Genomic DNA, 14,182 nt, shown 5'->3' on the forward strand with positions numbered 1-14,182 from the left:
GGCAAACTTGGCAATACTGATTACTAAAAAGTAAAACAATAATAATAGTAAAAAGATGAAAAGAAAAAGAAAAAACAGAAAACATGCATACAAGGACAAATACAAGCATGCAGTCACCTGATGAGACCAGGAAGGAGTGACCACACTGCTAGGTGTGTACGGTCAACTTCCTCCCACCTAACGGCCAGCCTCACGTTACCTGATGGTAGGTGTTGTTTGCCAAGATACATTTGTAAATGAGACACATTGAGACTTGAATGAACCTCAGTCCACCAGTGGTCACGAATGCTGTTACATGGACAGTGAAATAAGCACTATATTATTCTAACAATCTAGTAAAGCCACTCATTTAAAGACAGTGTAGAGCCATTGCTATGTACAGAAAAAAAGGCATGGGACTCCGCCCACCAGAAGCCTTTTGATTGGATGTCAGTTCAAGTTGTGTTACATAACATGTTTTGTGGTGGAGTGTGAGAAGGCTCCACACTTCCTAGGCTTCTTTAAGAAGGAGTTTTCTTTTGAGGCAGTGTTCCAAATTCCTTTAAGTGTTCGTGAAATGTTTAAAGTTCATGTATGGTTGTGGAATGGTATTCATCAAACCAAACTAGAGATGACATTTCGTTGTTTTCCCAATACCAGTACTGTTTGGTTCCCAATGTTCTGTTCATCAAGCAATATGGTGGTTTCCCCCACATTAAAACATCCGGACGAAAACAAATTCCATGGCCTCCAGGTCGGGTTGGTGTTGGCACATGGATGCTGTCGACTTTGGTGGTACATTGTGAGCAGAGCTCACTCCCCCCCCCCCCACCCCCCCCCCCCTCTTCCCACCAGATCCTCTTGTCAGTGACTCAGCAGGTAAAGTCCTCAAAGTTCCCCTGCCCTGGATGGTGAGGTAGAATGTTGGCAGGATATGTGGTAGGCGTGCGAAGGTTTTCACAGGGAGCCTGAAGACAGAGGAAAAGACAGAGTGGGGCAGAAGGACAAAAAAACCCAATGACACAACAGAGAAGAAGAGAAGATGGTTCAAAAAGTGGCTCAAATTGAAAGAAGCATTAAAATTTGGGATGGAGAGAATGCAAATATGAAGTAAAGCAAATGGTGGTGGTGTTGGAGGTGGGGGTGAAGTTGGTGTGAAAAGAAAGGAAGAAGAGGAAGGAGGAAGAAAAGAGGAGAAAATTACAAACTACTCCACCCCCTTCAACCTCCAATTAAAGCGCAAAATGGCTCCAGTAAGACTGTGAAATCGGCAAGCCATGACAGATACCCACTCAACATCCCTGACAACCACCACATCCAACGGTTCGGCGTCTGGCTCCCTCCCTTCAGCTCAGACTCTTGCCCCTTTACCCCTAGACACACGCTTACCCACACATCCTCTCACCGTCTCCCCCATATACACACAGACACACACTCATCACCCACCTCATTAGAAACGTCTACACTGCACTTGCACTCACTGTACACTTTATTATGCACAAACTGTGCACTTTTTAGGTGGAAGATTTACCATGATGATGTCCTGACCACATGACAACTGCTGATGGGATATTTTGAGTGTTGTATCATTCTCAACACAGTGGTGACACTGACATCGTACTGACATGTCAGTGGGTGTCTGTACTGTTTTAACATGCATCATTGTCACTGCTGGGCTGAATACACCACAACAGTATATCCAGCCAACAACAGGGGGCAGAATTGGAGAACAGCTAAGAGGTTGTACATAGCAATAGATCGAGCTATGGCCTCTATTAGAGCATGGATCCAAAATCTGATATTACAACACTGATGGAGACTTTAGTGAACAAACCTGCTATCCATTAGATATTGTCTCAGTCATTGCTATTATAAATTGGAAGAATTGTGTTTAATTAAGTTGTAACTTAATTAAATATAAAGTTATTTGATCTACACTCTATTTAATAGCTCATATACACACACACACACACACACACACACACACACACACACACACACACACACACACACACACACACACACACACACACACACACACTTTTTGACCATTTCCTTCAGCTGTGCTTATGTCATCTCACTCCTGTGGGATAAAATATTAAAATATAATTTGGATGCTATTGGGTTTTATTCTTCATTTAGCATTTCAGCAGATAAAATAGGAAAATGGAATGAGTGACATCCATTGAGGTTAATTCAGTACTTCAGATCTTCTTTACTGAAATCATGACTTCAGGAAATTGATTCAAGAACATCACTGGTAAATTTTACTTGATCAATTTTACATATTGCTGAACCTAAAAGAATTGGAAAACAGCAAAAGCAAATTAGCATCAATTTGATAGGCTACGGTCCTGTTCAGATTTAATGTTTTTCAGTTTTCCTATTAATGTAGGGAAACTAGTACTGCTACATACTGGCCTAGTCATTATGCTGCCATGTTTTTATATTGCTTTTATAAAATTTTAATGTTTTTTATAAGCAAGGTCCACAAAATGGCTTCATCTAACCCTTGGACCAGTTGGTGCATTCTAATAAAGAAAACAAAAACAACAAACACAAACAAAACGTGCACAACCTAACTTATCTGTGCCTCGGATTTGCTTGTACGTGTTCATTTATCATTTTTGGTTTCTATATCATTTTATTTATGTATAAAAATATGTTTTTCATTTTCATGTAAAAATCTAAAAATATTTAACTGTATTTTAAATTAAATTTTTCATTCTAAATCAAAATTACACTGTTTTCGTGTTTTTCTTAGATTTAGTCTGCACTTTAAATACCTACCGGTCGCCCCCGGTTACAGCGGCAGCGGTCCTGTTTTTGGTCACGTGATGTTCGTCCCTCAGGTGGGCGGGACCCGTGATCCGTCTCACCTGAGGGTCGTTTGTTCGTCTATATACGTCTTGTCTTTGTACCAGTTGACTGCTGGTTATTATTTCCTACATTTGGAACAATGCACGGGTTTTTGGTTTGCACACTTTCTATTAAACCATCCTCTTTCCCTGAGACTTGGCGTGATCGCTTCCTTTTTGAGTTGCTCACCCTGCCCGTCACAAATACACTGTTTTAGATCAAAATATTTCTTTTCAAAACATTCCAGGTAAGTTGCAGCATTGATGTTTGCTTTCTGTAATAATAATATAAATCAAACCTGTTCACAAACATTTTCTTTTTGTTAGTGAAGCCAGATTTTTCAATTGCAAAAGTAAAAATGCAATTTTTTAAAAGTCCTATTAAACATAATTCTGTTTTTGAATTCTCCTGCAGAGTAAGTATCTGGTGTATATCAACATTTTGGCTCGTTGTGTATTGGACACTTTGCGTTACGTTTTTGCAGATGAGAAAAAAATCAGAAAAATAAGTGCGCAATCAGATTTAACCGAACAAGCCATAGCCAAGAGCAGGATATGATCAATGTTCAGAAACAACAACCGTGCAAACATATGAATATATGTAATAGAAAATAGAAATGAATAAAATGTAATGAAATACACTGAAACCTAAAACATGGTGAACCCATCTTCTCCGCCTTCTCACTACTCTGTCTTTCTCTTCTCTCAGTCTCTCCCTCTCACCCTAACCGCCTCCTTTTTTAACCCCTCCCCCACTGTTCAAGCCCCGCCCCTTCCACGATAAGGTTGTTTTTTAAGCCTCAGTGTTCCCGTCGGTGCGGGCGCTGATCTGAGAGTAACTGACGTGGCGCTTCACGTCGTCCAGGCTCAGCACGGTGCCGCGGTCGTTGCTGGTGCTGGCGCTGCGTCGGCGGCTGCTCCTCATACAGCGACACAGCTTGTACTTGATCACCTGCGCAGAGAGCAGAGTGCTACGCGTTAGCCCCGGCGCTTCTCTCTCAAACGCGGTAACGGGAGCTACTTTAGCCGTTTAGGGAGATGGATTCTATAATATTTTTACATTTGCAGCAGCTGTAAAGGCTTTTTATCATTTAGCCTGTATTTCACTTAAAACTATTTCACACGTATCAGCAGTGCCTCTATATGTTCTACAAATACACTTACCTGTTTCTTAAAAACACATACCTCTACACTTACTTGACTCTTTATTAGGTACATCTATATTATAGATATGTTTTGAAAGTGTACAGTTACAGACTGTAGTCCATCAGTTGGTGTACCTCAGCCACTCTCCACCCTGCCCTGACTAACCACACTCCACTGCTGACCAGATATTATATGGTTGGAAAACCATTTTTCACTCAGCTTTAACACTGTCAGTGAAGGTGGAAACGTGGGCGTTGAACCTGTAAAAGTATATGACACACTACAGTGTTTCTGGGACTTTTACATGTGTCAGTCACAACTGACAGTCTGCTGCTACCCAAAAATAGCCACAGTGGTCATGTGATCAGAAGCCAGCCAATGATAAAAGGCTGCAGGATAGCTAACACCAATGTGAACAGATGGAGTAAAGATTCTAACTGTACACCTACCAGGTCTTTTGAATAAAGAGTGGACCTTGGCAGCATGTAGCCTGTTACATTGTTAAGTATATTAGGTATTAACCAGCATTATGGGAAAAATGCCACCATGATTCATAAACAACCCGTAGTACTAATGGGAGTATGAAGAGGATCCAGGTGTTTTAGACATCTCCGCTGCCGCATCGAAGCGAATGTGCTGACACTACTACGCCAAAGCCAGCCAACAATGTCACAAAACCGGAGATCAGAGTCGTCTTTACCAACAAAAATGGATCTTGCTGTAAAAGTTGTGTTTCCTCATGGCTCATGGTTCTCACAGAGCTGAGTCAGTCCAGACGAGCTTCTTTGGCATAGAACAGTACTCCCTTATTAGTCTGCATCATGGTGCCCCTGCACGGTCAGCACATGGCGCTTGGTGACATTGGGTTCACGTCACAACGAAGTATGGACTTCATTTAGAAGTCGTAAACCAGTGATGGACTACACTTAACCGCAGCAGGATGTAGGCAGGGAAATTAGTACTTAGTAGGCAGAGCATTAATGTTGGTCTAAAAACAGCTAACAAGCTTATTTCACCTTTGCTCCATGAAACTTTCCTAATAATAAATATGTCCGAAATGCAACCTCAGTGTTTGTGGTTAACGTATTTAAAGGTAACAGGTTTAATTTAAAACAATTTTCCACATGACTTCAACTGAGTCTCTCTATCTCTCTCATGTTATAATCTGAATGCATCTTATGCAGGGTGACCCTGAAGAATTACGGTTACGCTCACTCAAGGATTATTTTGCTGGTGTGTGCTCGCGCAAGCCGCATTCTGTCATCAGCCAGCTGCAATGGGCCTGACTGAAGAGTCAGCAGTGTTTCTGTAATGGTACCACAGTGGGGACGGAGGACCTGTTATCAATCACACTGCTGCTACAATTCCGCATGGCCGTCCATCCACAATAAACACAAAAGAGGCCCATCACCTTTTAAAAATTATGTTAGCACAGAAGTACCCCCCCACCTCCATCAACCCCATCTACACCCCCCCACCTCCATCAACCCCATCTACACCCCCCCACCTCCATCAACCCCATCTACACCCCCCCCACCTCCATCAACCCCATCTACACCCCCCCCACCTCCATCAACCCCATCTACACCCCCCCCCCACCTCCATCAACCCCATCTACACCCCCCCACCTCCATCAACCCCATCTACACCCCCACCACCTCCATCAACCCCATCTACACCCCCCCCCCCACCTCCATCAACCCCATCTACACCCCCCCCACCTCCATCAACCCCATCTACACCCCCCCCACCTCCATCAACCCCATCTACACCCCCCACCTCCATCAACCCCATCTACACCCCCCCCACCTCCATCAACCCCATCTACACCCCCCCCCCCACCTCCATCAACCCCATCTATACCCCCCCCACCTCCATCAACCCCATCTACACCCCCCACCTCCATCAACCCCATCTACACCCCCCACCTCCATCAACCCCATCTACACCCCCCCACCTCCATCAACCCCATCTACACCCCCCCCACCTCCATCAACCCCATCTACACCCCCCCCACCTCCATCAACCCCATCTACACCCCCCCCACCTCCATCAACCCCATCTACACCCCCCCACCTCCATCAACCCCATCTACACCCCCACCTCCATCAACCCCATCTACACCCCCCCAAATTCCATCAACCCCATCTACACCCCCCCACCTCCATCAACCCCATCTACACCCCCCCCCACCTCCATCAACCCCATCTACACCCCCCCCACCTCCATCAACCCCATCTACACCCCCCCCACCTCCATCAACCCCATCTACACCCCCCCCCACCTCCATCACCCCATCTACACCCCCCCCATCTCCATCAACCCCATCTACACCCCCCCCCACCTCCATCAACCCCATCTACACCCCCACCACCTCCATCAACCCATCTACACCCCCCACTTCCATCAACCCCATCTACACCCCCCCAAATTCCATCAACCCCATCTACACCCCCCCACCTCCATCAACCCCATCTACACCCCCCCCCACCTCCATCAACCCATCTACACCCCCCCACCTCCATCAACCCCATCTACACCCCCACCTCCATCAACCCCATCTACACCCCCACCACCTCCATCAACCCCATCTACACCCCCACCTCCATCAACCCCATCTACACCCCCCCAAATTCCATCAACCCCATCTACACCCCCCCACCTCCATCAACCCCATCTACACCCCCCCCACCTCCATCAACCCCATCTACACCCCCCCCACCTCCATCAACCCCATCTACACCCCCCCCACCTCCATCAACCCCATCTATACCCCCCCCCCACCTCCATCAACCCCATCTACACCCCCCCCCACCTCCATCAACCCATCTACACCCCCCACCTCCATCAACCCCATCTACACCCCCCCCATCTCCATCAACCCCATCTATACCCACCCACCTCCATCAACCCCATCTACACCCCCCCACCTCCATCAACCCCATCTACACCCCCCCCCCCACCTCCATCAACCCCATCTACACCCCCCCACCTCCATCAACCCCATCTACACCCCCCCACCTCCATCAACCCCATCTACACCCCCCCCCCCCACTTCCATCAACCCCATCTACACCCCCCCACCTCCATCAACCCCATCTACACCCCCACCACCTCCATCAACCCCATCTACACCCCCCACCTCCATCAACCCCATCTACACCCCCCCCACCTCCATCAACCCCATCTACAACCCCCCCCCACCTCCATCAACCCCATCTACACCCCCCCACCTCCATCAACCCCATCTACACCCCCCCCCCCACCTCCATCAACCCCATCTACACCCCCCCCCCCCCCTTCCACTGTGTCAGACCCTGATTGTTGTTGACAGTGAGGCAGGTTTTTAACTCCTTGGTGTGGATGAATTTGGGCAGCATGGACCGACAGCCCCTGAAATATGTGTGTAGTGTTGCCAGGCATCATGGGAAATGAGGGCTAATCAATCATCTTTTACCCCGGCCAGGGGAGCAATATCCTGATATGGCTTAGCAGACTGGACCCAGTAAGATGCTAATGACCATATGATATGAACGTGTGTGCATGTGTGTGGATGTCTCTGTGTGTGGATGAGAGAGGGATGGACTGAGGGAGAGAGAAAAAGAAGGTGTGAGGACCATTAAGGTACGAGGCCAACAGCTTAGCCTAATACAAATAATACTGCGTGTTAAGTCAGTGCTGTTTTATCTATCCTGTTTGAGCTGAATGTGGCTTGCATAGCACCGTGGAATTTGCTGTGCATCTTGTTATGAGGATATCAAACGAACGAACCCATTAGTAATACAATCAAAAGAGCCCACTTCCTGCAATGAAAAGGTAATTTTATCTTGTTTATTTAAGGAACATAAAAATATCTATATATGGACAATTTGCATACTTGTTGGGCCTTTGGAAATACATAATTTATCTCCCTCGTGACCAGTAACAGTGTTTTGCCTTTCAAAGTGCTTCCACAAGAATGAAAAAATGTTTGAGAGTAGCCAATAACAACTATCGTAGTTAATAATGGGAGGCATCAGAGACCAGTGATGTACAATGTCCACTGGCTTCAGGACTAAATTATTTGAAGTCGCCCTAACATCCCTCAAGCCAAATGTAGCAACAACACCATAGATCTAGATCTCACCAATCACAGCTCAGACAGAATGCATGTGTTTGAGTCTTCAGGCAATGTAAAATAAATGTAGCAATTGCATACTAGTAACATTAGCATACTAGATTGTTCTAATGGTATATGCCCCTGTACATGACCCAAGCTAAATCTTGATATCATGGTACCGCCCTTAGACCCTCCCCCTTTGGGCATGTCTACGTGTCTTTATATGGTTTCTGTTTCCATGTGCGTCCTGGTGTGTATTCATCTGTTGTTTGTCTTGTCTTGTCATTGTGATGCGTTGCACTTGTGTCTTGTCATTGTGATGTGTTGCACTTGTGTCTTGTCATTGTGATGTGTTGCACTTGTGTCTTGTCATTGTGATGTGTTGCACTTGTGTTGTCATTGTGATTGTATTTAGGTGCGTGTAGTATGTGTGTCCCTTGTTCGTCATTGACTTTGTTAGGTGTTGTTTGTTGTGTTTACATTGAATAAAAGCTCAACAGAGAAAAATGGTACTCTGCATCTCTTCTTAAACCTCGCGTTACACTTCAAAGTCCTCTGAGCTATAATTGAGTTTAGTCGCAATGTTTCTAGTTGGCAGTTTAAATGGGATACCTCACCTCATAAAGATAGTCAAAGAGTTCCAAAATAGTGAGAATACTGGCTCCAATGAAAAGGCCCATTTGACCACCAATATCACCTGGAGAAGAAACACATTCTATCGTTATGGTTGCAAATGCAGGTTTGTAGGTTTCTATCACATGGTATCTATAAATGCGAAGTTGTGTTTATGGTCGTGGTGTCCAAGCAGTACGACAGCTTTATTCTGAAAATTCAAGTCTAATGTTGCCCAAGAATGTGGGGAACAAACGACTTACCCAGTAATCCAGCCAGTTCATATGCCTTTTTCTGTTCAATAGTTTCATAGTTCAAAGCCTCAAAGAAGATGTCCAGAACCAAGATATTATCCCTGTCAAAAGACCAAAACCATAATAAGGTCAACCAGGCTTCATGTATTTGCGTTGTGGCTTCAGTGTTACGTCAGTCGTTTTGTATGCTGTGAATGGCCAGCGGCTGTGTTTTCTCAGAACATCTCCTTCCAGATCTCACACCAGCTCAGTCAGACAGTTCAAATCTAGCAAAACATCTAGCTCCAGGCTGTAGGCTCTCTGTAGTTCTGCCGTAGTGACTGATAAGAGAAGACTGAACAGAGAAGCCTTCACCCCACTCATTTGAAGTATATGTCGATGTGTACAGATGTAAATTATTATATAGCCTTAGGAGGAGACGTATGTTCTTTCTTGCTCCTCTGGCTTTTATTGTAGACAAACACATACGGACACACATGAAGTATGGCTGCTTTGTTCTTATGTAATTGGAATATGATTTAATGAAGTACAAATCTTTCACAAGTTAACTTATGTTTCAATACAGCACCATCAAATTCAGGAGATGTAGCGCCAAGGTTTTTCTCAAGCACATTCACTCTTATCTGAAATCTGCACTGTAGGTGCTTTTTCTTTACAACAGTTCCCTCTCTGAATGGCTGGCGTGCTCTTAGGAAACATGACGAGTTTAAACATACAACAGATTCTGTTGTTGTTTTTGGGGTTTTCACTGGGGTTATGTTTCCTGCTATTTTTCAATGGTAACATGAAACACTCTTACAAGATGCCTTGTTTCCTCTATGAGGAAGGATATGCGTTAGTTTACCCACAAAGCTTTAGTGTGGGAGGCCAAAATTAAAAATGACCAGCTATTTCAGCCCGAGAAACAAACAAAGTGCTTATTTTGGTCCAAGTCTACATCTGAGCTGGGGTTAAAGAACAACAGAAGTGCACAAATTAGTACACAAAACACACTGGATAATGACTTGAGTGATAATAAAGTACAGCCTGAATAATGTAAGTATCGTCAGAATATCAGGGAGGCATTTCCACTTGATCTGACCACATGACGAACAGACCAACACTTTTGGATTTTGTTTAGCATTCAAGTCAACAAATCAAGAGACGCTCACATCCAATCCGGATTCGCCCAGTCTGAACCCGTTACGCTCAGACAGCTGAAAACCTTCAGGTGAATGCTTAATGCTGCATTCCGATTCCTTCCTCTTCAAAAGCCAGTGCTAGGCAAAGACCAAATGAGCTCTGGTAGACTTTTTTGAACTCCAGTTGGGTAAATACCAGAAAGCATCATTCGGGCTGGTCTGGTTGTGCCTTGCTGCTGACAGAAGCACAAACAGACCATCTCAACTCATCCAGACTGGAGGAACTTCTGAATGTCGGTATACGGCTTACAGAGCGGGGGAGCATGACAGCTAGGGGTTGTGTCCTTCTGGAAGTTTTGTCTGCATGTGCATACAGTCAGATAGTTGTGCACCCACAAACCCACACATGCCAACACACACACACACACACACACACACACACACACACACACACACACACACACACACACGCACACACGCACACGCACACACGCACACGCACACACGCACACACGCACACACGCACACGCACACACGCACACACGCACACACGCACACACACACACAAAGGCTCACTATCTCTTTGGCATGGAATTGTATTCTGGAATTATGAAACAATATAAACTCTAGCAAAGCACAAATTCGACTGAAGTAGATATTTGTTCAGACTGAAGGGATGTACATCTTACACTCATCCACCCCTTTATTACAAACACTTAACACATACCTCTGGCCAGTTCCTCAGCCATGCCCATCTTGTACCTGCCTTTTAGAGTCACTCCATTACCACAGCCAAATTGGTGCCACATCTAATTAATCAGACACCCTGTGTACCCTGTTCAGTTATGGACCAAAGAACAACTACTAACTTCATGTTATTTGAAATAGCACCATGTTCCACGCAGCAGTGACACTGATGCAGTAGTTAGCAGCAGTGTTGCTGTTATCATTGCTGGGTTGAGTGAAAGGTCATGAGTCATGGGTCAGACCTTCACGGGGGTTTTAAACCCACCGGAGACTGCTGGGGTGCAGGTGGTCCGTGCAGCTGTATGGGCTGTGTGTGGCAACAGATTCGCGGTGGTCACATCACTGTTCACTTTAAGGGGCGGAGCTTCATTTGAAGTAGCCGGCCAATAGGCTAACCTATCAGGGTTTGGTGGAATGATCACGAGCACAACGAAACCGTCCAGTGAAGTGTGTGACACTCACGCGATGTACTGCTCCGTCTTGTTGAACTTCTTGGCCAGATATTTGGCAGAGGCCTTGCTGGGTATCTTGACCATGGACAGCTCCTTGTTGTAGCGTGTGGTGTTGCACGGTGTTTCACACACACAGACGGTGTTGTCCCGCTCCACCAGGAAGTCTGGGAAAAGGGGGAGGGGCCGTCACAGCAGACGGGTAACAGGAGGACGGGGTGAGAGAGACAGCGTTACAACGGACAGATGAGGGCAGGAAGATATTTCAAACCAGGAGGAAAAATAGCCGGGTGGAATGACAGATGAGGGAGTGATGGAGGGATGGGGCGGATGTGTGGTGGAGGAGAAAGTGAGAAGAGTTAATGGGAGGGTGGGAGGGTGCAGGGAGGGAGCCGTTATAAATCCAGTGGACCATCGTTGCCTCAGGTCCTGCCATCTGTAAAGAGGAGTGGTCATGGCACACAGCAGATCTGTCTCCCTTTAGTCTAAATGGGCTTTGTTCTCTCTCTCTCTCTTTTTACTCAAACACACACACAGGTGGACAGACGCACACACACACACTCACTTGTGCACAGGCACACACACACGCCCACTCCCATACTCACCCAAAGCTGGATCTGCACACTCTTTGTACTGTTCTGGAGTACAGTATGGAGCATCTCCTAGAGAGAAAGAGAGAGAGTGAGAGAGAGAGAGAGAGAGAGAGAGAGAGGGAGAGAGAGAGAGAGAGAGAGAGAGAGAGAGAGAGAGAGAGAGAGCATAACGAGAGCAAAGGAGAGAAACACAGAGAAGAAAATGAGACGGGCAAGAGACATTCTATTACAGCAGCGGAAAAGAAGCACCAGCAACGGTGGACCACAGAGTTTAAAACATGGAAATAAGAAAATCAGGTAGAACGAAACAGAAGGAAGGCACGAAAACCAAAGACATGCAGCTGGCCCCAAAGAACGCGGTGTTCTGTGGAGGAAGCGTGTCAGGAGAAGGAAGCGCCTGCTACCGTGTTTTAATTAAAGCACGTCACTGTCAATCATGCTGCCCTTATCTGCCTGGAACGTCTCCTTCAAACCTGATCTCATCTTTTAATTGATTTCATTAATTCTTTGGCGTATTCCGTCCAAATGTACAAGGTCCCTTGCGGAGAGAGAGAGATCGAGAGAGGGAGAGAGAGAGAGAGAGAGAGAGAGAGAGAGAGAGAGAGAGAGAGAAGGAGTGAGAGAGAGAGAGAGAGAGAGAGAGGGGGGGGGGGGGGGGGAGAGAGAGTGCGAGAGAGAGCGAGAGAGAGAGAGAGCGAGCAAACCAGAAGATCCAAGATGCAGCCAATTACCACCTGCCATTATTGCTCATTATATTTTCCCTCTCGCATAACTGACTAATGATAAAGGTCTTGAGGAGTGATAGTGGGACCGGAGAGAACACACAAACCGGAGGCTTGGCACAGAATGAACACCCAGCACAGGGTGAACACCCAGCACAGAATGAACACCCAGCACAGAATGAACAGCCAGCACAGGGTGAACACCCAGCACAGAATGAACACCCAGCACAGGGTGAACACCCAGCACAGAATGAACACCCAGCACAGGGTGAACACCCAGCACAGGGTGAACAGCCAGCACAGAATGAACACCCAGCACAGAATGAACAGCCAGCACAGAATGAACACCCAGCACAGAATGAACACCCAGCACAGAATGAACAGCCAGCACAGGGTGAACACCCAGCACAGGGTGAACACCCAGCACAGAATGAACACCCAGCACAGGGTGAACACCCAGCACAGGGTGAACAGCCAGCACAGAATGAACACCCAGCACAGGGTGAACACCCAGCACAGGGTGAACACCCAGCACAGAATGAACAGCCAGCACAGGGTGAACACCCAGCACAGAATGAACACCCAGCACAGGGTGAACACCCAGCACAGAATGAACACCCAGCACAGAATGAACACCCAGCACAGGGTGAACAGCCAGCACAGAATGAACACCCAGCACAGGGTGAACACCCAGCACAGGGTGAACACCCAGCACAGAATGAACACCCAGCACAGAATGAACAGCCAGCACAGGGTGAACACCCAGCACAGAATGAACACCCAGCACAGGGTGAACACCCAGCACAGGGTGAACACCCAGCACAGAGCAAGCACCCAGCACAGGGTGAGCACCCAACACAGAGTGAGTACCCAGCACAGGGTGAACACCCAACACAGGGTGAGCACCCAGCACCGTTACAAAGCTCCTTTGTGGCTTCAATGCTGAAAGGAGCCCACTGCTGTTTCTGAGGCTAAACAGATGCAAGCCACGTTTGGCGGTCACCGGGATACAGAAGAGGCTGACGCCGTCCTGCACTTGGGAAGCAAAATGACAAGAACTAGACACCCTCGTGCTTCGAGTTAAAGGTCTAGCCTGTTTGGATTAGACAGTAGACACAATTTCAAGCAAAAGAACCCTCAAAGACACTATGTGAATACTAAATAAAACAGTTCTTAAGATAAAACATGCTCCTACATTTTCTCACCAACACATCACCAAAGAGGCAAACGGCACGGTGATGAACAGACTGAATAATGACTTCAGTAAATTCTGGCTATATGGATGGAATTTAACTGTGCACCTACCAAGTGTTTCTAAGAAATAAATGTTGCAAATTAACTGAGTGGTGAATGGGCAATCAATACAGATTCAGGCAAGCTGGTTTCATTTAATCTTTTGCATCCTCTAGACTGTGGGAGCAGTTTGGTTGTGAGCATTCAAGCTATTGGCCAGGCTTGGTAATACTACCAGTACAATAATACTACTGGATAAAAGAGCTCTGGGAAACCTCTGAATGTTTGGCAAATATCCACCATGGAGATCATGATCACTTTGGCTACATTTACTGGAAACACCTTCCTTGGACGTGCACCTAGTGCATC

General features: G+C 46.4%; 1 protein-coding gene across 5 annotated transcripts in view; it reads right to left on the minus strand.

Moving 5' to 3' along the window:
• Positions 1–818: 818 nt before the first annotated feature.
• asic1b (acid-sensing (proton-gated) ion channel 1b) overlaps positions 819–14,182 on the minus strand; it is a 193,583-nt gene continuing 180,219 nt past the window's right edge. For all 5 annotated transcript variants that reach the window (XM_077008785.1, XM_077008803.1, XM_077008766.1 and 2 more), the window contains 6 exons: positions 11,871–11,927; positions 11,279–11,432; positions 8,958–9,049; positions 8,700–8,779; positions 3,682–3,789; positions 819–947 (listed from right to left, as the gene is read on the minus strand). In XM_077008785.1, coding sequence (XP_076864900.1) covers positions 852–947; positions 3,682–3,789; positions 8,700–8,779; positions 8,958–9,049; positions 11,279–11,432; positions 11,871–11,927 — 587 coding nt within the window. In that variant the 3' untranslated portion in view covers positions 819–851. The remainder of the gene's footprint in view (positions 948–3,681; positions 3,790–8,699; positions 8,780–8,957; positions 9,050–11,278; positions 11,433–11,870; positions 11,928–14,182) is intronic.

This window comes from Brachyhypopomus gauderio, chromosome 1, assembly GCF_052324685.1.
Source record: "Brachyhypopomus gauderio isolate BG-103 chromosome 1, BGAUD_0.2, whole genome shotgun sequence".
Taxonomy (NCBI): Eukaryota; Metazoa; Chordata; class Actinopteri; order Gymnotiformes; family Hypopomidae; genus Brachyhypopomus; species Brachyhypopomus gauderio.